At 41.5% G+C, this 25,276-nt stretch overlaps 1 protein-coding gene across 3 annotated transcripts in view; it reads left to right on the top strand.

Annotated features, from left to right (window-relative positions):
- The window catches only part of FBLN1 (fibulin 1), a 73,943-nt gene that overhangs the window by 23,038 nt on the left and 25,629 nt on the right, over positions 1–25,276 (top strand). For 2 of the 3 annotated variants that reach the window (XM_038153274.1, XM_038153275.1), the window contains exons 4-14: positions 1,000–1,171; positions 3,759–3,818; positions 5,538–5,639; positions 7,640–7,777; positions 9,909–10,046; positions 11,488–11,631; positions 12,439–12,567; positions 13,065–13,190; positions 14,041–14,160; positions 14,996–15,127; positions 16,178–16,301. In XM_038153274.1, coding sequence (XP_038009202.1) covers positions 1,000–1,171; positions 3,759–3,818; positions 5,538–5,639; positions 7,640–7,777; positions 9,909–10,046; positions 11,488–11,631; positions 12,439–12,567; positions 13,065–13,190; positions 14,041–14,160; positions 14,996–15,127; positions 16,178–16,301 — 1,385 coding nt within the window. Of the gene's footprint in view, positions 1–999; positions 1,172–3,758; positions 3,819–5,537; positions 5,640–7,639; positions 7,778–9,908; positions 10,047–11,487; positions 11,632–12,438; positions 12,568–13,064; positions 13,191–14,040; positions 14,161–14,995; positions 15,128–16,177; positions 16,302–24,361; positions 24,813–25,276 lie in introns of those variants that run through there. The other variant, XM_038153276.1, reaches the window with a different exon arrangement.

Below are 25,276 nucleotides of genomic sequence, written 5' to 3'. Positions count from 1 at the left end.
TAATTGCAGCCCTTTGCAGCAAATGAGGCAGCAAATCTTTCCTTTGAATGCAAAGCTTGGGATTGGAAAGAAGATAAAAAGAACTAATCTCAAAAACATTTGTTTTAGCTTTTACACATAAAGGCAATAGGCATAGGAAATGATGGACAGAATTTTCTCCTCTGATTGTTTGGAAGCATAGTTTTTCTAGCCTTAGGAAAAAAAAAAGATGCAAAATGAATGATTAATTTTTAAAATCTTCATCAAAAGAAAGCAATCAATTTCCAGATGTGATGCTGGTACATGAGATGTAGAAATTATTTTCTGGAAGTTTGTACCACAACAGCCCTGCAGAAAGGAGTGCAGCTTCTAGAAATTTGACCACCTTTAAGGTACTTGGACATTTTCCCTAAAATTTGGCATAGGTAATTTTCAAAGGTTGAGATCTGTCATTATCTCAAAAGTTTTGTCATGAATTCTTTGGTTGTGTGCAAAAGCAATAAAAATTTTATTGCTTTGGACTGTTGAAAATAGTTTTAATTTTTGTTTAGCTCTTTAAGAATTCTGGAAAATTCCTCTGAGTTATTAGTGGGGTTTTGGTTAGCATCTAATGGATTTCAGCAAGGGAGAGACCTCTTGTGGACAGATACCAAAAGCAGTGTTACTACTACAGGATTCACACCAAAACTGGCGACTTAAACCTGAACATAAACAATAAAAAATATCCTAAAACTATTGTAAACTTTACATAATCAAAAGACCTTAATAATCTAAGGAATTTCAGGTGCTTTCTAACCACACCAAAAATTCTGAGAACTGAACCCAGGTTCTGTGCTTGGCCAGGTGCAGAGCTCATTGAACTCCAGAGCAGATTGAGAAATTCGAGCCCAAGTATACTGGGAGTTCTTGAAGAGTTTGTAGAAAATTTTCCATCAGTGCCAAGGTGCCATAACTACTGACATAATTGTCAAAGCTGACATTGCTCTGACTTTGTTAATACTTTCATTTTCTTTTCAACAGACGTGTTGTTACTGTTGTTTGCTGGGAAAGGCTGCCCAAGTTCAAGGACAGAGTTGTGAACCCAACCCGAAGATAGGATATCAGTGTGGGATTGTCTTCAGAACTTGCTGTGGGAAAGGTCAAGAAGGCATTGATCTCTCCATCAGTGATTACGCTCCTAAAAAAGAGCCAGGTATTTTATTGAATGCTTAAAAGAGCGAGACACAAAATGATACAGGGTACAAGGATTGTTTTCACTTTAAATTATTTCTGTTGAATTTCCTCCAATTTGACATCTCATCTGAGTAATTTAATGATGCACGTTTTGGAGCTCATTTTTTTGGCTAGTGATAGCTGAAAGGCTGTTGCTGAAAATAAGAGGCAGAAAGAGGTCAATTTCTGGTGTCAGAACTTAAACGTACGAGAGCTAATTTTGGCTACTAATGATCTTACCTTGGAAGCTGAATATATGCTATAAACTTTAATGGCATTTTGCCCACTGACAAATGTTTAATTAAAATGAAAATCAACAAACAGTTCTTAGAATAGTGTTGAAAAGCTAGAGGGCCTTTGCCAGCTCAGCAGAATGCAAATGTTGCCATTATGTGAGAGGCAAATGCCCCCAAACCAGGGGGATTTGAAATGCCTGGACTGCCTGGGACAACTAAAGATCTCCAGGAAGTGTGGAAAATGTTTCTTTTATTACCAAAAAAAGAGGGGTACCTAGATGGCAGCAGCTCCTGACACCCTTCTCCACACCTAGTCCACAGAGCTGAAGAGGATGAATGGGTACAGACTGACCCTTACAGACTTTCATTTGTCGAGGTTTTTTTCCCCTTTTTCACTTAGACAGACCTGAAACTGCAGACAAGTCATGCTCTGTGGTGTTGCCTCCCTCATGAGCTGTTGAGCACTGAAAACATCCGGCTGGCAGATCACAAGCAACAGATTTTGGGGGACATCATCCCAATCAACCATTTAAACGCAAGCCCCATCACAAAAGCTTGCACTGATCTGCTTGAACCATCACATTATCAGAGTTGTTCCAGGTCTTTCAGGCCTGGCTTGTCTCAGTGTCCCCCTTAGGAGGTAACATCTGGAAAAGCCCTTTCAGGCAGTTTCTCTGTGTGTGCTGTTGTCTCAGGAGGGGAATTGCCCCTGCCCAGTGGCACTGGCTGAGGTGACTGGACTAGTAGACCCCTCGTACTCAGACATCTGTGCTAATAACAGAAATTTGCACACTCAATGTACCTGCATGGCATGAGAAATACGCCATTATGAGGACTGTGAGCATGGCAGAGTATTTCCCTGCCTGCCTTTGTGGGCAAGTGACACACAGAGCAATCACTAGTCTGGTTATTGTGGCACACGTGGGAGCCACTGTGCTTTGCGAAGCTGGGGCTGTGCCCACGAGCAGGGCGGGACAATGTTCTCATCATTCAGCTAGGAAACGAGCAGGTGTTTGAACATACATCAAATAACCCTCTTGACAATAAAAAACGCCTGTAGAAAGGCAGAGCCAACAACACAAATAGACACTTTGGTTTGTTGTGAAGGGGAGATGAGTGCATTTTGCAAGGCAGGTTTTTGGACTAGAACCTTGTGTTTGTTTTGCCATAGCAGTGCATGCAGAGCATTCTGCTGCAGGGGTAAGGCAAGCTGGCTCTCCAAGTCACATAAAGTGTTGTCCACAGGTCAGATTTGATGGTCTTGGAGGTCTTTTCCAACCGAATTAATTTTGTGATCTCTGGTGGTGTGTCCCCAGAGGCCTGTACCAAATCCAGCCAGACCTGAGCAAACTGATTCCATCAGCTCTGCATAACTGAAATGTGCCCCTATGGCTTGAGGATTCAGTGAACCAACCCAGCCTCGTGCCACTGCACAAACACTGCTTTCACATCCTCCATGCATCACTTGCTTGTAAGTGACTGCTGTGGAGTGGGCTCATGCACAGTCCCTGAAACAAGCCTAAGTTTCCCAGTCAGTAAGCAGAGTTCTTTGGGATCATGTGTTTGCACACTACCCACCTCCCTTTGCCCCTGTGTTCAAAGGGGTGGGATTGGAGAAAGTCCATTTAGCTGCTTCTTTGGGGATGCAGTGTGGGATGTGTTTGGCCCTTGTATGTTCTCATGTGGAGAGAATGGACTCTTGGAATACGTACATGTGGCAGGAATACCACAGATCAAAACTCTCCAATGAGTAGTTTAAGTATAAATGTGTTTATATATATAGAAAAAAATTATATATATAAATATATTTTATATATATATATATATACATATATACACACACACACAAAGTATATTTGAAAGAATGCCGTAAATATGTGCCCAAAAACTTAGGTGTGGAGTTCTTTTTGAAATGAAGTCCAAAAAAATAACTGAGGTTGACCTGATTCTCATTAAATCTCGAGTAGCCCAAGCTGCTATGAAGTCAGTGGAAGCCAAGCATGCCTCAACAGCATGCCTTATGAAAATGAGGTTAAGCTCTGATTAAAAGCCTGACATTAAGAACCTGTGTTTGAAAATATCAGTCCAAATGTAATCTATGATCACAGTGTGACTTTCATATTGAATCAGTCAGATGGAAAATGCCCCATGGCCATGAGCATTTGAATGTCAAATTTAAGTAATAAATAGCTGTAAAATATGTAAATTATACTTTTTAATTTTGTTCTGGTTTGTCCAAAACCTTGGTGTGAGTTCCATCCCAAACACACAGTGTTTTACCTTGAGAAGAAAAGTGCTTTCTCCTCTAATGCCTATCTCTCCTCTTTTTAGTTGAAATTTCAAAGGAGGAACTGGACCAAGAAGATCCTTATCTGCATGATGGCTGCAGAGGTGAGTCAGGTGACTAGTCCTGCCAGCCAGCTCTTTTGTGATTGCTTTCAATAAAGTGAAGCCAAATTAGATCTAGCCAAAGCCCTTTGCCTAGGATAGTTATGGGTAAAAAAAAAAACAAACATGAGGAAGAGCCTTTCCAAGGAGTAATGGGCCATGATGTGATGCCTAAATAGTGCCCGAATACAAGGGAGGCATTGTCCCTCACAGTGGAGTCCATCTTATCCAACTGAAGCTGAGAAAATACATTTAACTTCTACTTAACCTCTAGTGGGTAATACCTCAGAAGTGTTACCCTTGAACCTGTGGAGTACTTTGGATTCTTCAGAATATGGTGATCCTATATTAAATATGTGCATCTTTTGTTCTTCTCTTGGTGTTTGAATATCAGGGTGTTTGAATATGAAATTAAACTTGTTTCTGTTTGAGGTGCATCACCTGAAAAAAAGGAAGACAAAAGTGGCTATTGTTCTGATTAGTCATGCTGCTCTGCCTCCTTGGAAACGTGCATTTGGAATATTGCTCTGCGAAGTATTCTGATTTATTGCTTGTCACATATGATTTACATGCCTATAAACCTAAACCAGCAGCGATTCATTGCTTTCTGCCAGCATTTCAGAGCTCAGAAATGTATCTAGGATAAAATCAATCTAATAGGCTTCTATTCCAGTTGAAAAATTATTTACTGTGCTCCACGTTCTACAGCTGTTACACTCTGGAGAGAGTGGGAATATCTACCAGGTCATTAGTGAACTGGAGTCAACAGTGCCCCTCCTCCTTGTCTCCAATTGCTAATTAGAGGAGATGACATAGAAATATGTGTTACATATTTTCCTAGCATTATTTCTTCATGTGATCAGCTGTTGTATTTCTCAGTTAATCAGCTGCCTGCAGGAGATGGATTGGTATTGCTAATCGCCAATTGGTGGTTCTGTCCACAGTATATTTTCTGATAAACTCGGCATGCCAAAAGTACTCGTAATTTCCTGAACTTCAACAGGGGAAACTTAAATTTCCTAGGAAATTGAACTTCCAGCAATTTGTTTTGGAGCACCTTCATGTTACGTGGGGAAATTAATTCTGTTCTTCTAACACTGCCATTACTGTGGTTTTACTGTGTCAGGATGGAGCTCACAGCATTAGCAGAGATTCAGAGAGCAGGGGCTGTTGATCTCATCTACAAAAAACTATGGTTCCACCTAATTTTCAGTGATGCATTAATGGCCCTGTCCTCATTAGAAACTGTTGTAGTTAAAAAATTATTTACAACGTATTACAGCTGCAATTGCTCACATGGATTGTGCCTTTTGTTTAATGCCTATCCAGCCATTCTAAAAAACAGGACATGGGTTCTGTTTGTACTAAGAATAACTGCAGCCTTACAACAAAAATTTATTGTTGGAAGTATATAACCTTTTCTCTATTTTTTAGAATATTAAACATTTCTAACATTAATTTCTATTTTAGCAAGGTCAGAAAAGTTTTGCTTAATGATGAGCCAAATGTTGTGTAAATTCTCTGTAGTATTCTCTTTCTGTTTGTCAGAAAGACAATTCTTTTATTAGTTTTTAGGTCTTTCAGTGCTTAGCCCTTTCTTTCTTTTGTATATGTGTATTGACTTATTTTCTAAATAAATCAAGTATCCTGTAAATTAATGGTTTGTTTCAGTTCCTATGAAGAGCCCCTTAATTACATAAGGCTTTTTAACATATCCATTAGGTGGTGGTCCCTGCTCTCAGCAGTGCAGAGACACAGGATCCAGTTACGTCTGCTCCTGCTTTGTTGGCTATCAGCTTCAACCAGATGGTATCACCTGTGAAGGTAAAAAAAAAAAAAAAGCCATTGTTTTGATTATAAACATTCTTGTTTTAAAAAAGCAAGAATAGATACAAAAATACCCAGAGGGAAGAGACCAGAATATGCTTATGTCAGCTGGGGAAAGAGATGAAGTCATAAAAAGTTGATTTGAATGGAGTGTTGAAATGAGAATTGTGGGGAAATGAAGTTAAGAGACAGTCAGTGGAAAAGGTAGAGAATTTAGAGGCAGAGTTTGAATTTGTTTTTGTGAATAAAACCAAAACAGAATACCTATTCTCTCTTGTAAAAGTGGATTGTTATTGATAAAGCAGACAAAATAAATAGAGTAGGATTCTTTAGCTTGTTAAGGACACAACTGACAGAAAGGATTAATGTTCTGGACTCCATGAGTGGCATGGCAATTGTCAAGGAAGGATTATTAGTTTCTCCCAAAAGAAGAACTGGTTCTTCCTTCACCCACACTGAGTGTGGTGAGGCACTACCCAGCTCCCCAGGGAATGGTCACAGCCCCAAGGCTGCCAGAGCTCCAGGAGGGCTTGGACAATGTCCTCAGGCACAGGGGGGGATTGTTGAGGTGTCTGTGCAGGGCCAGGAGCTGGACTCAATGATTCCCGTGGGTGCCTTCCAAGTCAGCATATTCTAATCTGTGGCACCAAATGAAATGGGCTGGGATAGAAGTTGCATTTGACTTCAGGCTTGTGCAATGTGACATTTGGTTCTGAGCTAGCAAGCCCAGGCTCCTTGTTGCTGAGGGATATGAGCCCTTCCAGGGCATAGCTCACCTTGCCCATCCTGCATAGCTATTGAAGGATGACAAGTGTTCCAGATGAAGAGTGCCTATTTCTTCAGTTTTAAGTACCTTAGATACAAACTTCAGAATATAAAATAAATATTGATGCTTGGTCAGATTAACACTAATGTAGTTGGACATGTAAAAAGGAAGAGCTTTTACATTTAATACACATGGATGTCAGATTTTCTTACTCACTCAAAGTTAAAATTAGAAGGAAATTCACAAAGGAAATGTCTATCAGTAGCTGTGAAGTAGAAAGTCACAGCTTGGCTCAGAGAGTCCCTCAGCCGTATGTTGGTGGGATGCAGAGCAAGGTGAGGATTTCTGAAAGTTTGCCTCATTCATATAGTCACTATAATCTGACCATAAAATCACCGAGGTCAGAAAATACCCTAAAGATCATCGAATCCAACGTAAACCAAACACTGCCAATGTCGCCATGATATTTTCTGAAAAATCCCTTTGCCAGGATTTTTTCTCCTGAGAAGCTGAAAAGCCTCAGAGGAAAAAAAAACCAAGAATTGTCTGTTGCTGTGGAATGCAACAGGTGCATCTTTGGTTGGTCCATGCTGGTTGTTTCTAATTAATGACCAATCAAAGATGCAGCTGGGTCAGACTCTCTGGGAGTCACGAGCTTTTCTTATCATTCCATTCTATTCCTTTCCAGCCTTCTGATGAATCCTTTCTCTCTATTCTTTTAGTATAGTTTTAATATAGCATTTTTAATATAATATATATCTTAATATAGTAAATCAGCCTTCTGAAAAATGGAGTCCACATTCTCATCTCTTCCCTAGTCCTGGGACCCCTCGAACACAGCCACACTGCCAACTCCACCAGCAGACCATGTACACACATCCTAGCTGTAACAACTTTAGATGTAGCTGGAGACATCATCCACTACTAGACTCAATCAGATGATGCTGAGTCTCTGCTCTCACTCAGTTAACTTCCTCTTCTGAAGTACAGTGTATCAGCAAGTCCTGGTACCAACAGGGTCCAAATGTCTTTGCTGGCTCATGCCCTGGTGACAGCTGTGTAGCAGGATGTGAATGTGAGGCCAAATCCACACCTTTGAATTCAGATGCTCAGAGCAATGCCTGGTTGGAGGTGTGCCTGCAGCGAGCCTTCAAGCTCGTCTCTTCCCAGGGACATCATGCTGCTTATTTACTCTCTCTTGCTTACTTTCAAATAATTTTGCCTATTGTAGATATTAACGAATGTATCACTGGGACACACAACTGTGGGATCGGACAAACCTGTGTCAATACCTTGGGGTCCTTCCGCTGTCAGCGGGACACGAGCTGCGGAACCGGTTACGAACTGACCGACGACAGTCGTTGCAAAGGTACGTCCTGGGCAGAGAAACTAGAATCTTCCCGGCTTCAGTCAAAAACTAAGCACATCCTCATGTCACGCTCTTTGGCTTTTGGTAAATGAGATACACACACTTCAAGGACAGCAGTTTTTCCAGCTGTCACCTCGCAAATAACCAGATCATGCAGCTGGGGGCTGCTGCAAAGACTTCCAGGAGAAATAACTGTATTTCACACTGGCAGTTTGTGTTGCATGTTAGGAGCTGGTCTGGGGACTAAAACAGGTGATTACCAAGGCCCAGAACTCACACTACACACAGTACCCTGGAGATTATTTCCGGCTAGCTCCAGTCTGGTCTGAGGAATTGATTGCTGATTTGGGAGTGGAGTGTCTAAGTCCTGCTTGTGGAGCATATCTAATGGTTTGGATGCACCTGAATGAATCAAGTTTGCACAGTCTGGAGTGTGGAACAAAGTGTGGCAAGTGGAGCAACCGGGTGATTCAGTTTGAAAATGTGAGGGTAGATGGACCTTTAGAAAAAGAAAGCAAGCTTTTATCCTTAGGAGGCTACAAAGGGATTAATTTCTATCACAGCATTCCTAGGGATTTAAAAATGTAAAGGAGTTAAAACCACTGTTCTTGACTAACTGTGTTTGAACACAAAGGTAGCAGTCCTTCTTACTAAAATAGTTACTTGTTTCAAGTTCCATCTAGCTTAAAGAATGCTCTGATGTTCATCTCTAACTTCACCTGGTGGGCTGCCTTTACAGAGACACAAATTAGCAGCAAACTCCAGCTGATGTGGAATTGTTTTTCACTATGAGAAAGTCTGTTCCCGCTAAGCTTAGACTGGTTTGTAAGTAAACTAGTTTCATTCCACTGAGTAAATTAACTCAACCAAAATTTTAGGTAAGGTTTTGCTGTGGGAACTGATCAGTGATGAATAATAAACAGATTGAATAAAAAAAGCTGATGGACAAACTCCAATGCCAAATCTGCAGAACATCACACAATGTTTTTGAAAGTATCATCATCAACTGTCATCCCTTTGAAGGAACACTTCCATTGGTTTGAATGACATCAGATTTAGGCCAACAAATAGCTTACTGGCAAGTATTAACATATTTCTCTGTTGGAAAAAAAGGAGTACAGATAGTAAATTACACCTGCAATAATGTCAGAAAGTTCTTATCTGGGTAAGATATGTTAATAATGTTAATTACTAATGCTATGTGAAGTGATAAAATAGTTATGTATGGTTTTTAAATGCCAAGTAACATGACTGAGCTGTGCTACATGTAGAACCCTGCTGAACCCTGTTCAGTATTAACCCAATCTAAACTTCAAATGGTCTCCACACTCATTTTTTAAGTCCCACAAAGCTCTAGGGCTACTGTTGTATCAACTGCACGAATGAGAAAGCTGAGGTATCCTTTTGCTGGAGAGTTTCTGCATTTTGATAGTTTTAGTAGATTTCATCCCCTTGCCAGTTGGCAAACATTAAGTTTTAGTTGCTTTATGTGGACAGGACTACATTAGTGAGTGAAGCCTCATTTGCTGTTGTCTTCTTTATCTGCTTTACGTGAATAATTTATTCAGAAATATTCATTGTCTATTCTGAATTGGTGTAGAATATTAAAGTAAGCAGAAGTCGTATTTATGTGCATTTTAAAGCATGATAATGCAGGGATATTGCAAGCCTTAATATGAATGGTAATCAAGGTCAATTAATTCACTTATGAAAGAAATGAACAATATCTGCATTGTTAAGCTAAAATTAAAATTGCACTTGGGTAATTAAATCTTCCTGATTTCAAATCTAAGCACACTGCTGAATCAAAGCTGAGCAGTGATGAATGGGGTGCTTTAGGTACTCTATAACAGTTTTGAATCATTTACTTGTGAGAACTAAACTTGTAAAGCATAATATGCACAGACACCCTCCTATATATAATATTAATAATGAAATTGTAAAAAATCTTAACCTACCTGGTTGTACTGAGATATTTTTTGAGGTGGTCAGACTGATCCTGGATCACAGAATTCCAGGAAGGTATGCTGAGGATTACTCTATGTGATGATTTTAATTATGTCTTATGTTTGAAATGTCGTGAAGGAACCTGTCTAATTCCTGCTAACAATTTTTTTTTGTGATGTACCAGATATTGACGAATGTGAGACTGGTACTCATAACTGCCCCCCCGATTTTATCTGTCAGAATACTCCAGGATCTTTCCGTTGCCGACCCAAGCTACAGTGCATGAGTGGGTTTATACAAGATGCACTAGGCAACTGTATTGGTAAGGCATGCTCTTGTCTTGGGGAATGCTCAGGTGTTGCCTGGGAGAAAAGTTGTGCTTTCTCTGGGTAGGTTCTGACCTGCTCAAGCTGTTCTTCATCTGTGTATGCATTGCTCTTTCCTTGATCCCACAGGTAAGAGTGACAGATGAAAGCCATTTAAATAAAAGACTTAGATATTAGACCACTATTTTAAATGAGATTGTGTTACCTAAGGTGGTTAGCTGCTTAAGTCTTTGGGTGTTTTATCTGAAACAAAATTTGTAAAAAACATTGTTATATATTTTACCTAACTCTCTCAAAAAGGTTTTAGCCAAAGGCTTGTGTAGAAAGCTGTAATTATGGCATCCTCTGGAACAGCCTTTGATATTAGTCTGCTTGGTTTTACATGCATGTAGGTCTTTCCAGATCTGTCCCACGTAATAGCCCATCAAGAATCTTACTGTGTATGAGAAAGATGGGACAGTTACACTGTGGAGAGGAGTTTTACTTTAAAGACTGATGACAATCTTGTCAGGCCAATGCCTTGTTTCCAAGACTCCCCCCCAAACCAGAATTATAGCCTTTCTATAAATGCCTTAAAATTACTGGTTTCCAGCAGACTTTATATGGATTTGTCTAATGTGACCTACAAATCTATCAGTTATTCCCTTGAGTATTATTTTCAAGTCTCAACTCAACATTTAATTCCCCCATTGGCATAGCAAGCCTTGGACTTGTGGAACTGGCCGAGCAGCAGCAGCTGCCAAGCTGCACTCATTATCAGCCCCTTGTTCTCCTGCAGTGCTGAAATCTGACACTGGAAACAGACTGAAAACAAAACTGCAGCCTTTAAAACGAGGGGGGCCAGTGTCTGTGCAAGGCAAGTCCTTTGAAAGCACATGCCTGCCACAGGTCCATGGCAGCTTTTGATTAACTTGCTGTCGTGGACATCAGTAAAGCCACATCAATTTGCAGCAGCAATATTTATGGCCCATAAAATGCATTTGCTCAAAACATTTAGGCAGTTTCACAGCCTGACTTTATGCACTGGGAATCAAATGCTGCTCTGTGTGGAGCTGAGGGGGTTTTGTTGTTGGATTTGTGACTCTGATCATCATGTAGAAGCTAAGGGCTCCATCAGAACACACAGACTGAAGCAGAACTGGTTAAGCTGGTGAACCAAACTGTTGATCAGCGCTTTGTATGTTTAGGAGAGACTTTTAAAGGCTTTGAAACCAATACAAGTTCTGTATCAAATTTCCACTGCTTTTCAGTGGTATCTATGGCTTTTATACCTCCCCAGTCTTCACTCTGGAAGCACTGTAGCAGAGGAGCTAAAATGTCATAAATAGTTGTCTTCTCCCACAGGCAGAACTTTTCTCTGAAGGGTTACAAAGTGAGAGCATCTTACATTAAACCTCTTGAGACCAGAAAGAATCACACTGACTTGTGCTCTTGTAGATATCAACGAGTGCCTGAGTACCAACATGCCGTGCCCAGCTGGACAGATCTGTATTAACACGGATGGCTCCTTTACCTGCCAGAGAATCTCACCCAGCTGTGGCCGAGGTTACCATCTCAATGAAGATGGAACGAGATGCGTAGGTGAGTGGCACTTGGGAAGAATAAACAGTTCTAAGAAAATAACTCACATAAATAATTTATGTTTACCAGTTTCTTGCGTTTTGTCCAGGTTTTTATCATTCCTGCAGTCAATTTTTGATCCTGTTCTTTCCCTCATGGCAGTCCCAGCAAGTGAAAAATGACATGCTTCCACCCTCTGTCCTTCATAAAACTCATGAAACCCTACATTTTGAGGAGTAATGATTATCAGCCCCCATAAATGGCATTGGCTGTGACTGCATCAATGGAACAATGCTGTGTGGTCCCAAATCTCCTTAGTACTGAGAGATAACACAAGGTCAACTTCATGCCCCACAGAAGCCATTCAAATAACACTGAAAGATACAGATGCCTTTGGCTGGCTTTTAACTGAGGTGGTTTTAGCAAAGACAGGCATTTTTGTATGTGTTTTCAATTTCTGTGAGTGGCTTATCAAAGCTCTGCTGATGACTCTGGATCTCAAACATCTTAGAGTAGATGAAAATCTGATCCACAAATATGAGTATGCATAATAAAACAATTTTGCACCTGAATTCCTCCAAAGATTGCCTGATTACTTCATTGTTTTCATCCCAAGTCCATCAACATTAGGGACACCTTAGAGCTAACCTGCTTTGGTACGAATAGTTTGGATTTGTGACTGTGATCTTGTACAAGCTGAGAGCATGACAACATCTCATTTTCTGTTTCAAAACACTTTATAACCACCAGGGGACAAAAAATATGTTAACATGTTCTTCTCTCGGCCTGCATAGTTAGAAGCGTACTTAAAATCACTTTTTGTTTTAGATGTGGATGAGTGCTCATCCTCCAACCAGCCCTGTGGAGAAGGGCACGTTTGTATCAATGCCCCAGGCAATTACCGCTGCGAGTGCAAAGCTGGCTATACCTTTGATGTCATCAGTAGGACCTGCATTGGTAAGTTGCACCATCAACTTAAATACCTGCAGCCATAGCACTTAAAATTATCCTGTGTAAAGAATGTTACTGCTCTGTGCACAGCCTCGGTCATCAGAATGTAAAATTGACTGCTATATTATATGGCTGACTCTAAAACCATATTAAAGAACTGCTGATACTTCAAAGGAAGCTGTATTAGTATTGTCAACGTGTTATCTGCTATCCTCTTAAAAGGTAAGGTTGTGAGAATGTGTGTAATTGTTTTCTGTGATATTTTTATAAGCACCTACAGCAAAAGATTCCTTTGGAAGATCAAAGCAACTTTCTCCCGTATAGATCTAATCCAATTATACTCTGGCGTGCTTCTAAATGAGCATTTTGAGGACTTCTTCTCTCTTTAGTATGAAATTTAAATCTGGAAAATAACAGTCAAACTTTTATAACCACATTCTTGTCCAGACTGGTGTCGCAGTGAGCCACAGACCACAGACCCCTCTGTGTGTTTGTCATTGCAGATATCAATGAATGCAGGCGCTACCCAGGCCGCCTCTGTGCTCACAAGTGTGAGAATACTCCTGGTTCCTACTACTGCACTTGTACCATGGGCTTCAAACTTTCAGCTGATGGCAGATCCTGTGAAGGTATGGCTGTCAGTGCTCTGGCTATGGAGCGTGAGAAACAGCTCATTGCTCTTTTAGCTTTTTTATTTTATTTTTTTTTTAATTTTAGCTTGCATGACTGCACTGGAATGGCATGATAAAAGATCACACTGCAGTATTTTTGATTACACGAATGCTGCTGTGCTTAGTTGAGGCCACTGTAGCCCACAGCTTGAATATATCACCCTTAGACTGCATCATTTGACAGGACAAGATGACACAGCCTCACGTTGCACCAGGGAAGGTTCAGGTTGGGTCAGTCAGGAAGAATTTCTTCCCTGAAAGGGTGGTGAGACATTGGAAGGGGCTTCTCAGGGAGGTGGTGGAGTTCCCCTCCTGAAGGTGTCTGAGGAATGCCTGGACATGGCACTCAGTGCTCTGGTGTCGGTGACAAGGTGGGGCTTAGTCATAGGTTAGCCTTGACGGTCTTGGAGGTATTTTCCAGCCTGAATGGTTCTGTGATCTTGTGATGCAGAGGTGGATGGGTCTGCTTTTGCTGCACTTTGAAGGGTGATTCAACTCAATCAGGTTCAAAACCTTCAAAACCAGCCTTGCTGATATCTAGACACAAAAATGTAAGTATTGGCCTAAAGATTCCCTCCCAGTCTCACACCCTGAAGTACAGGAGGAAATTATAGCACAGTAAAAATTAACCTATACTGCCTGTTAAGAGTAACACACTGTGTGTCCCCTATTTCCAGGTTACTCAGTGACGTGTGCCATCCTTTTTTAATTAAAAAAATTACCTTCCAAAACTTTATCTTATTCCAGTGTTAGGAGTGATGAATATTGCAAGAAATTCGGGGTTCAGGTGTATAACTTTGCATTTCAGACTTGAATGAGTGTGAGAGCAACCCCTGCAGTCAAGAGTGTGCCAATGTTTATGGCTCCTACCAGTGCTACTGCCGCCGGGGATTCCAGCTCAGCGACATCGATGGCATTTCGTGTGAAGGTGAGCTCTGTGGTGCTGCAGGGAGGGCGTGGGTGGCCATTTCTTATTGTTGCTGTAACAAACAGGAGCAATTCCATGTAATTTTTTTCATTTTAACATTTGTGTCTCTTCAGTATTTTATTTTCTAACTGTATTTAATGAAGGTCTCCCGCTCATGTCCTCTTCTAGAAGCATCTCTTTGTGTGTGTGGTGTCATTTTTGCTGTTTGCATTGAATTGTAGCTTGGCACACTTTTGTAACTTGACAGAAATTTGTCTTTTTCCTGAGGAACTACCAGAATTTCTAGTCTTCAGCAAATGGAGATTTGAGCATATTTATGTGTTACATATGTAATACATGATATATTTTATATATCCTCCTTCTGTGGCTGGTTCTGAACTAATGTGTTCTCAAATACAAGGAAGATGTGGGTGTGACCTCATGGACAAGATCCTGAGCTTGGACTTAGATCTCCAAGACTTATTAAACAGTGAGGCCTTGGACAGAACACCTAATTTTGATTTCATTTTGTGAAAACAAGGATCAAACTATTCCTCCCCCTCCCTTTTATAAAGCACTACAATACATGTCACTGTAAAGTGCTTGCTCTCATCCATTACTTTGTCTCTTGGGCTCTCATATAGCTTTTCATTTTCTTCAGAGTTCCATTTATTCCTGAAAATCTTTGCTGTTTAGATGTTGTTGGCTAGAGCCACACCAATCTGATGATCTTCTTCATTGCCCAGAAATTAGAATAATGAAATTGCATTTGAAGCTCACAGCAGGAGCACTGTACGTGTGCACTGGGCTGAATGTCATGAGCACATAGAAAATTAGTGGTGTTTTTTTCTTGCAGACATTGATGAATGTGCTTTGCCCACTGGAGGACATATCTGTTCCTTTCGATGCGTCAATATTCCTGGGAGCTTTCAATGTACTTGTCCCTCCACTGGGTACAGGCTGGCACCCAATGCACGCAACTGCCAAGGTGGGTTCAATAACTGCAGGGAGACCTCATGGATTGTGGAATTCTGACAAGTTCTAGCAGTTTTTGTATTTAAAAAACGCCTTTCCTATGACATTATAGGTAATGCAGTACACATCAGCTCGACGTCTGAAGAAATCAGTCCTTTATAATAAATATACAGGAAATTTCAGTTACAAAGTAATTCATCAGAAACTACTTTTAAAAACATTATTAAATAATTATAAAAAATTCTTTCAATGAAGATTCCAATGGTGAAATGCTGTGAGTTAGTTTAGCCATTAAAAGAAAATATCCTGCTGTAAACATGTCAGCAATTATTTAGGTCTTGTCCACTTAGTGGCACTGCTGCTCTTCCTTTTCTTCTTCTTGCTGGTTGGTTGGGTTAATGCTCCTCTTTTTTGTTTTTCTGTCCTCCCCTTGCAATCCTGCAGTAATGTTTAATTGCACCCCATGTTCTGTACTACCTGATAGGATACTGGCTGCATCTTGAGTGTCCAGTTCTGGGCCCCCAGTTTAGGAAAGACATTGAGATGCTTGAGCGCATCCAGAGGGGGCAACGAGGCTGATGAGGGGCTGGGAACACAAGCCCTGTGAGGAACGACTGAGGGAGCTGGGGGTGTTTAGCCTGGAGAAAAGGAGACTCAGGGATGACCTTATCACTCTCCACAACTCCCTGAAAGGTGGATGGTAGTCAGGTGGGGTTGGTCTCTTTCTCCAGGCAGCATTGACAGAACCATAGGACAGTCTCAAGCTGCACCAAGGGAAATAAAGGTTGGATCTTAGGAAAAAAGTTTTTCACAGAAAGAGTGATTAAGTACTGGAATGGTCTGCCTGGGGAGGTGGTGGAGTCGCCATCCCTGGATGTGTTTAAAAAAAGACTGGATGTGGCACTGGGTGCCAGGGTTTAGTTGAGGTGTCAGGGAACAGGTTGGACTCAATGATCTTGAAGGTCTCTTCCAACCTTGTGATTCTGTCATTCTGTCATTGTCTGGCACCTGCAAGGAGAGGAAAAGCCTGTGTTTAATCCACACCCCTGTTTCCATTTGGCAGATATCGATGAGTGTGTTGCAGAAAGCCACAACTGCTCCTTCAATGAGACCTGCTTTAACATCCAGGGCGGCTTCCGCTGCCTGTCCTTGGAATGTCCCGAGAATTACCGCAAGTCAGGAGACACGTAAGTACCTTCTTTCTCAAGGTCAAACAGGTTTTTGGTGGCATGATCTCCTCAATGTCATGCCTCTGCTGACTGAACACAGAGCAGTTTCTAGCAAATATGTATTGCGTTGGCAGGCCTCCCCGATGTTTGGCACACACAAGTCTGGTTTCTTTCCTCATGCTCCTCTTTCTAAGAAAAAAGACACTCCCTTAAAAAATGCCATGTGTCAGTGGTTTGCACCATAATGATCTCCAGAGCCATAAGCAGATACTCTCTGTCTGGCTCCCTCTCAGGCAGCCTGATAGGAGGGCTACACTGGGCCTTGAAATCCTTGGCTTTTACTTTAGAATCACATATAGTCTTTCCTTACCTTCACACTTCAGCTAAAGGCTTCTTTTTAGCTCCCTCTCTGAATTCTCACCTGCACTGTTGCAGAGCATTGCAAAAATGTCTTATTTTTGCTACCATTTAACTGAATCATAGAATATTAAGGGGTTAGAATGGACCTTAAAAATCATCTAGTCCCAGCCCTCTCTGCCATGTACAGGGACATGTCCCACTAGACCAGTTTGCTCAAGGCCATTTTCAAACTGGAGCACTGCCGGGGTTGGGGCATCCACCTCACTGGCCAACCTGTTCCAGTGTCTTCCACCTTCACAATAAAAATTTTCTTCCTAATACCTTACATAAATCTCCCCTCTTTCAATTAGTATCCAATTTTCACCTGTATTAAAAACCTGGGAATCCTAGCAAGGGTGGGATATTAGCTGCAGCTCACAATTGTGTCTCTAACCTAGCTCAGAGATAGTCTGTGCATTCTGGTGTAGAAAATAGGAGAAAGCTCTGGGAGGAGGGACAGCTGGCAGCTCTTTTATACCCAGAAAATAGTGCCAGCAGAGAAGTTGTTGCAAACTCTCAGTTGCATAGCTAGAGTTTATGGCTGGTGAAAGTGATGCTTTGCCTCCTGCCCTGTGGCTTTCTGGCCACCCTGTACTCCAACAATTCTTCCAAAGGCTGCTTCATGGTCCCCCTATGTGCCCTGTACTCAGGTAAGTGTGTGCTCCACCAGCCAGGGAGGAAAGCTGGCAAATCACTTTTGTTTCCAGCCCACTATTGCTTTCCCCAGTCAGTGTTGCTACGGCCACCATCTGTCAGACAGACCTGAGTACTCTGTGCCTCCTCTGTAGAAAGAACCCAGCACTGATCTTCATCTCAGGGATTTTGTGGGGATTAGTTAGTTTGCATTTAAGCCTTAGTCTTTGAAATATCTTATAAGTGGCACAGCAGATGTATGTGATCAGAGTGCTGGAGAGGAAGTTCATGGTGTAAACCCAGCTATTTATAAAATATGCTTGTGTTCTGGGAAGGGTAATAGGAATTAAATTTTAAATTAAATTTGTCACATCAGTGACCAAGCAGCGCCTCATGATGCAGATGTTCTCCTTATTTGTAAGACTGTGGGTTCATTGGTATCCTGATTTTAAAAAAAGTGGAAAAAGTGCATTGTGCAATGGGCCACTAGGCAGAATTAGCAGACTTCTGCTCTTACAGACATTCCTGCATTGCAGAGTTCAGTTTATAAAATACACATCTTACACACATCCCATTTCATTTTCTCTCTTATCTGTGTTTGACTTCATTGGCTATTTGAGCTATATGGCATCTTTTGGGAAAGCAATAGAGTGTCTGCATGTTTTTCTGTGTCTAGGTTGTTGGGCTCTGTCATGGCTTTTTCTGCCTCATTCAGACCTCCTCATAGGGCAAGATCCTTCTGATGTGCTCAGGCTATAATTAGGCTGAGTCAGACACAAACCCTGCCGCTGCTCAGTGAAATTCTAATTATTTTAATTCCTTAAGTTATTATCCTGTTGGATTTATTAGGTTTTCCCCTCTCAACAGCTACAGACAGTTGCTAAATGTATTGCTGAAAAGATGTTTGCATAAAGCAAAGAGAATGTGAGTTCATTCTTGTCATTGGTGAAGCACAGTGGGTTCCACAGGTGCTCTCATTCTCAGCTGGATACGAGTGGAGTGTTACACCAGTGTGCAGGAATCAGGGTTCACGGGTGGGATTACCTGGTGCTCACTGAGAAGCAGTTCAAAAGTCAGCTCTTTAGCACCCTTTTTACATCCAAACTACTTTACATCTCCTTGTCTGAATCAGTTTTGCAAATGCACCCCAGCAGGGCTGATAGCCAGCATATCTTTGGTACGTTCTGCATGATAACGACATTGAATTGCTTTTACACCCAGGCTCTAAAATCAAAGTAGTTGGCTTCTTATCACTCCTAGTGCAGATACCATTTTTTCTCTCCTTTTTATTCAAAACACATTCCAGTTTCACCAACTTGGCACATCATAAGAAAGACAACTTATTTTTCCATTCCCATCAAACTGGCACCTCAGGATTTTTTTTTTTTACCCTGTTCCCCATTATTTTCTTCAGAATAGCTGTAATTTAATAGGCCTCAGTCCTGTAAATCCAAGTTTCCTTATTCTTATTTTTCCTTAAAATCCTTATGTACAGGCTACAGCACTCAGTGATCCAGAAGTTTCTGTACCCAATACCTGTAAAGCAGAGGTTTTTGCCTGGTGGCTGTTGCAGTGGCAATTGCCATCAGGTGAAGTAATTGCAGTATCGTCCCAAGCCATGGGCTGAAACCTCAGGATGCTGTTTAGATACCCTGAGCTCCAGGAGGAAACAGTCTGTGTTATCTTCCCCAAAGACAGCAAAATGCCTGGCTTGATCTAAATGGTAACAATTTTATTGAAGGCATTATCTCTTTTTACTTAAATTCTGCTTTTTGTTTCTCATTGATCAGCCTATAGGCTTGGGATTTTTCCCAGGATAGATAAGATCTGCTGCTCCTCAAATAGAACTTAACTTGCTGCACTGCCTTGCCAAACAGTTTTTGTTTTCAAATTGCATAACAATTAACTTCTCTTTATATGGCATTGAAGTCTAACATTTGTAATATTTAAGCCAAGAAAAATAGTAGAAAAGATAAAGAAGTGTTTATGGCAGCATGTCAGACGTGTGCTGCACTGAGCCAAATGGGGAACTATTTGTATTTTCTAGACGTGTCTGTGCATATTATTAAGGTTGCCTGGTGCTTATCATTATTAAGACATGTTTTTAACTCTTTAAAATTTTGCCAAAATGTAACCAATGGCTGGAATTTTACATGCCAGGTGTCTAACTCAGGCTCAAGTTTAGGCAAATTTCAGCCAGAGCAGTTCACCCATTTCCAAGAACAAGTGTAGAGAGGAACACACTGGTTTGTGTATTTTAAAGACATTTTGGTGATTTATGTTTTTAATTTATTTTAACAGTTTGCTGTCATGTTATGAAGCAGAAATCTGAAATTTGCTTTGGAATTGCTTTTGCACTTTTTGTCATCCTTACCAAAATCCTCTGAAACTTTTAAAATTACAAACTTTGTAAAATTTGTAAAACTGCATTCAGCCTTTTTTAAGAAATTAAGACCTTGCTGGGTAAACTTAATCCACTCTTCTATGCCAAAATAGGTTCAGACGTACCTGGAATCTTTCTGAGAGTTCTTTTGCTTCAGGTCCTTGAAGGATAAGGATTTCATAGCCTCAGTAGCAATCTGTCTGTGTTTGGCTATCTGCCTCACTGCAATTTCATTCTTCCTATCAATAGAGAGGTCTTTTTCTTCCATCAACAAAGAGCTCACTTCTGACTTAACAGTCCTGAGCTTCTTATTCCTCTTCAAAGCAGTCTGAGATATGCAGATCCAACTCCACAGGCTGTCTGAGCCTGCTCCCACATAAAGCCACAGGAGAGGAGCCCAGTCTGTCCTGGGCCAGGAACTGCCTGCCTGGACAGCCCCAACTCCACGGATAAGTGAGCTGCTTCTAGCATGGGAGAGAGAGGAGCCAGCTTGGTAAGAAGAACATGAGAAGAAAATGAAAACTTGGAGATAAGGAGGTTGAATGTAGGGAGGGGAGGATCTGAAGGTATGTCAAGGTGAGGAGAATGAGTTTGGGAGATGCTTCAGGAGTAGTAGGTAAAATGGGGTAAAACTACAAAGGGGGCAACCACAGGGGTCAGGTCCTTATGGTCAAGGGCGACTTGACTCCAGGGAACTGGTGACAGGACAAGAGGGCATCGGGAAGAATTTTTTCACTGAAAGGGTGGTCAGGCATTGGAAGGGGCTGCCCAGGGAGGTGGTGGAGTCCCCATTCCTGAAGGTTTCCAAGGAATGCCTGGACGTGGCACTCAGTGCTCTGGTCTGGGTGACAAGGCTCTGGGTCACAGGCTGGACTCGATGGTCAATTTTCTGTCCTTAATGATTCCATTATTCTATTCCAGATTTGGATGAGGACCATCAAAGGAAGTAATAATTTGGGATGGCCACACAAAGATCCTAAAGGAAAGGATCTGTGCTTTGGGTCTAGGGCTGTGAGGTGGAAACTCAGAGAACTAAGTGTCAGCCAGGAGACAATGGAGCAAGAGGAGGATTGGCACTGGATGAGTAGACAGTCCTGATGCCAAATATTTGAGTAAGAAGCAACAGCCATAGGCTAGGAAAGGGGATAGGAAGCAGAAATGAGATTAGGAAAGACAGATGAAAGGGACATGGATAGGATGAAAAGGCTCAGTGCTGAGGGCAAAGAGAATATAGTTCTCTCTCCTTTACTTGAAATGTCCTAGAGACTTTCTAGCTCCAGACAGGAGGAGCATACAGAGCACTTGTCCATCCTCATTACAACTCTGCTGCATCCTGTTTTCCTTCCTGAAGTGGGCCTCCAGATTCTCCTCTGGTTAAGAATTGTCTGTGATGACCAACCATCAGTTGGTTTCATTCCCTAGAGTTCTGGTCTGCTTAAGACAAAAACCACCTTCCCTGCACAGCTGATCATTAGCATCAAGGTCCATGATGTGGTGATGGCTCACTCGAACCTCATGCTGTGGTGCAACCTGCTGAAAAGAAGTGTACACCAATGATAGCATGAGCAAGAGCCTTTGCAGTGGAATATATTCTAGGAGTCCTGGAAGACTGTTACAGCTCTGGAAATCTGCAGCATAGAATGCATAGAGAGGGTATAGTTCACTAATAAAACTTGGTTAGTTGTTCAGCATGTTGAGTTGGTTTCCCTGTAGGAAGTAAGCCATAAAGTCATAAATCTTGCTAATAAAAGGTTCGTTTTCCTTCAGTTCGTGAGGAATTGTTGCATACCACTCAACTCCTTTGAGCATAATGAAGTGAAAATCTGACTCAGAAATTACCGTGAGGGAAGGCACAAAATATTTTTCTCCTTGTTTTTCTGTTATAAAATGTTGTATTTATTATCTACAAATGGAATCTCTTCAGTTTTGGTAGTTTTCATCTATCAGTGTTTGGTACATGAAATTCAAACTGGGAGTAATTCTTTGAAACCAATATTTCAGCCACATAAATAAACATAATAGAACAGAGTAGAAAGTGAACTAAAATAACTGGGTTCAAATTCAGGAATAAGCATTTAGCAGCAGTATACACTTACTTTTGTAGCCCACGCACCTGATTTCAGAGTCTTGCAGAGACATATAAAACTGCCCCTGGGCTCTGGGCTGGTTTTCTCAGGTAGCACTTTCTGCCTCCTCAGCACTCCCTTCTCCTGCTGGGCCCCTTGGCTCTGTCCCATGGCTCACAGTGCAGTGGCAGGACACAGGAGCTCTGCAGGCAGCTCACCTGTCCCAAGGAGCCACAGGGCTTGGGCTGCTCCCTCACTAGCAGCAGCTTGTTGCATTCCCCCACCAAGTGATTTCCTGCTGCCCACTGAAGTCTATAGAGTACACCGGGGTTGAAACGCTCTTTGCTTCTCATCTTTGTGGTGTGTGACCCCAGAATGAACTCTGGTTCTTGAAAGCAATAATATTTGCCATCTCTCCTCTGTGGTTATTTGATGGAACAATTACTGCACATTAACTGAACCTACAGTGCAGTGTGCAGTGCATACCACCAAACATGAGATAAAAGATGATGAATTTTGAATAATTTTAGTCCTAGCTGCAGGCACATCTATCTCCACAAATGACTTTCTGAATCCACAGAACGTCCTTTTTCAAGTCTTCGAAAGCTGGAAGCTTTGGGGTTTTTTTTCTCTTAAAAAATTCTGGCCATAATTTAAAAAATGTATTTTACTTTTATAAAATAATAAGGGAGAGCATCTTTATGAGAGTGTAAGTGCTCATAAGCATGTACATGCTTCTAAGAAAATGTACTTGAAGAAAACATTTCCAACTAAGGAATTAACTGTCTCAACTTGCTCCATGATTTCAGCAAAACCAAGTAGCCTTATGATTTTAACAACACCAAGTCATTCTCCTTAGTGGAGTTATTAATGACGTTTCAGAAAAGAATGCAGAGCTCTCCATACCTGAAAATACTTCAAGAGTATCCACACCTAATTAGCTGGCCATCCTGTGAGGACTTGTGCATGATCTTTAAACACATGAATAAAACTAAGAATGCATTCAACTCTTCAAAGAATTGCTTCAAAGAACCACTTTTGTTTGCAAGTAGTATTAAAAGAAAACATGCAACACATTAATTGAAGAACAGAGGGTACTTTTAATTAGTCTTCTTGAAAGTGCTGATTTTGCATATAATGAGAAGTTCCTGGAATTCAGATCACCGTGCATTGGCAACAAAGTGGGGCTTGCTCATGAACCGCAGCTCTGTTGGTAGCAGATACTGCTGATAGGAGCTCAGACTCATGTCAGAATAAAGTAATGAAATGGACACTCAGATTTCTTTGAGGTGGTAAGAAAAAAAACGTGATTTTATGCTGGAGCATTTCTTGGTACAGAAAGAAATTGTTTAGGTTCCAAAATTTCAACCGGTGGAGCAAATACTGCTTGGAGTGGAGAGACTCTTGCATATAATTTAATTGATTCATAGTTTTGCATGAGGCAAGTTTGGAGCTAAATGCTCAGCCTGATCATGATGAAATTTTGCAAAGCCATCTTCCAGCTGAGATCATTGTTGTCTACTTTTACTTCCATACACCTGCCTGAAAGGATGTTTGGATAACTGTGATTTAGGTATATCTTTAATATGAAATGCATACAAATTTACCCGGTAAGCAATCCTTTACACGCTTCTCAAACCCACCAGGTACCATGATGTCAGCTCTTCATTAATGTGTTCATAAACTCTAACACTCTTAAACAGCAGAGACTTGGATGCCCATAGCTGTCTACCATATTTTCTGGATATAGTTCACTTCTCTCTGGAACAGAATGCATGAAGATTGTGACTGCTAATGTAGAGGTTTGTTGCTCCCTGCCAGCCTGTATGGGTGATCTCTTGCTAGTGCTCTGGATTTTTCACTGTGACACGATGCTGAGGGCATGAAAGAACAGAGGGAAAACTCCTCTCTCACCAGAATCATTCCCATGACTTAGGGCTATGTAGGAGGAGACTGAATGTGTAGGACACATGCTGGAGACATCAGGCCATTGGATCTTGTTTTCAGGGCTTGCCTAGATGGGTGTTAGATTGACTCTGGTTGGTTCTGATAGTACAGGGCAGTACTTGTGCCATATCAGCAGGAAAAGGTTCATCTTCAGAGACCAACTCCTTGGACATTCATAGTTTTCAGAATACTTCACTCAATCCTAAAATATAGCCAGACATCCCACGCATGTCACAGACAACTCCCTTACCATTTAGAATCTCTTCCTTTACTGAACATATGTCCAACCAGCAAAAGAATAAAACTTTGAGGTGACACCAGTGGCAGTGTTCTCCCAGGGGAGCTTGGCTGATGTAAATGAAAATAAACTCTCACCCCTGCTGAGGTGCCAGACTTGATCCATCTGTGCCTGCAGAGCAAGGGCAACACTTCTGACAATGGCAAGGCTTCTCCCAAAGCTCCAGCTGCAGGCAAGTTCATCCTTATTGAATTCATATCCCTTTGCAATATGAGTGAGGTGCCAGGCTGAAGAATGGATGGAGGATGCAAGTCAGCTTATCTTTTCCCACCCCCACCGCCCTTGCTCTCCCTCCCACTCGCTAAATGTGCGCTAATCTTCCTCTTGTCTTGTGTTCTCACTTTTCTTGCAGTCGCTGTGAGCGCTTGCCTTGTAATGAAAATAAGGAGTGCCAGAGCCTGCCTCTGAGAATAACCTACTATCACCTCTCTTTTCCTACCAACATTCAAGTACCCACCGACATTTTCCGCATGGGTCCTTCCAATGCTGTCCCTGGGGATAAAATTCAGCTGTCCATCATCAGCGGGAACCAGGAGGGGTTTTTCACCACAAAAAAAGTGAACAACCACAGTGGCCTTGTGGTCATGCAGCGTCAAATCACAGAGCCCAGAGACCTTCTTCTGACAATTCAAATGCGACTTTCCCGCCACGGAACTGTCAACACATTTATTGCCAAACTTTTTATCTTTGTCTCTGCACAGCTTTGATCCCTTTGATCCCTTACAGTCATCACTGGCTACTCTTTCTCTTCTAAGAGTAGCTTTTCCCCCCCCCCAATTTTAATAAAGTTTTAGTTCATCTGTTGCATGCTGCACTTGCATTTTATTTGCCATCATGACTACAGTTTTCCACTTTCCCCTATAACTGAGCATCTTAATTTGTGGAGATTCTTCTGTGTATTCTGCATCATAATACAAAGCAGAAGTTGGTGTCTAAGAGTTCATTACCTGAGCATACTGAGGACTGAAAGCTATTCATTTACTTCACACAGTAGGGGAGTCAACTGATCATACACAGTCACATGGGTTTAAGTCTAAATTTTCCAGAGAAAATAGCTACATGTTTTGAACTGTCTCAACTGAGACATCTCTAGAAAATTTCATCACTTATGCAGCACATAGTTTGGATTTTCTGAAAATCTGTTAAAAGGGCATGACTTGGACCCTTAGGACCCCTGAGGTGCCCCAGCACAAGGGTCAGTATGAAAGTGTGCAACCAGATTCTCAAGCTGTCGTATTTATTGTTGCTCTGTCGTATCCTGTGAGCT

This window comes from Motacilla alba, chromosome 1A (genome assembly GCF_015832195.1).
Source record: "Motacilla alba alba isolate MOTALB_02 chromosome 1A, Motacilla_alba_V1.0_pri, whole genome shotgun sequence".
Lineage (NCBI taxonomy): Eukaryota > Metazoa > Chordata > Aves > Passeriformes > Motacillidae > Motacilla > Motacilla alba.
The sequence above is the reverse complement of the archived record's forward strand: the minus strand, read 5'-3'. Positions and strand labels throughout refer to the sequence as shown.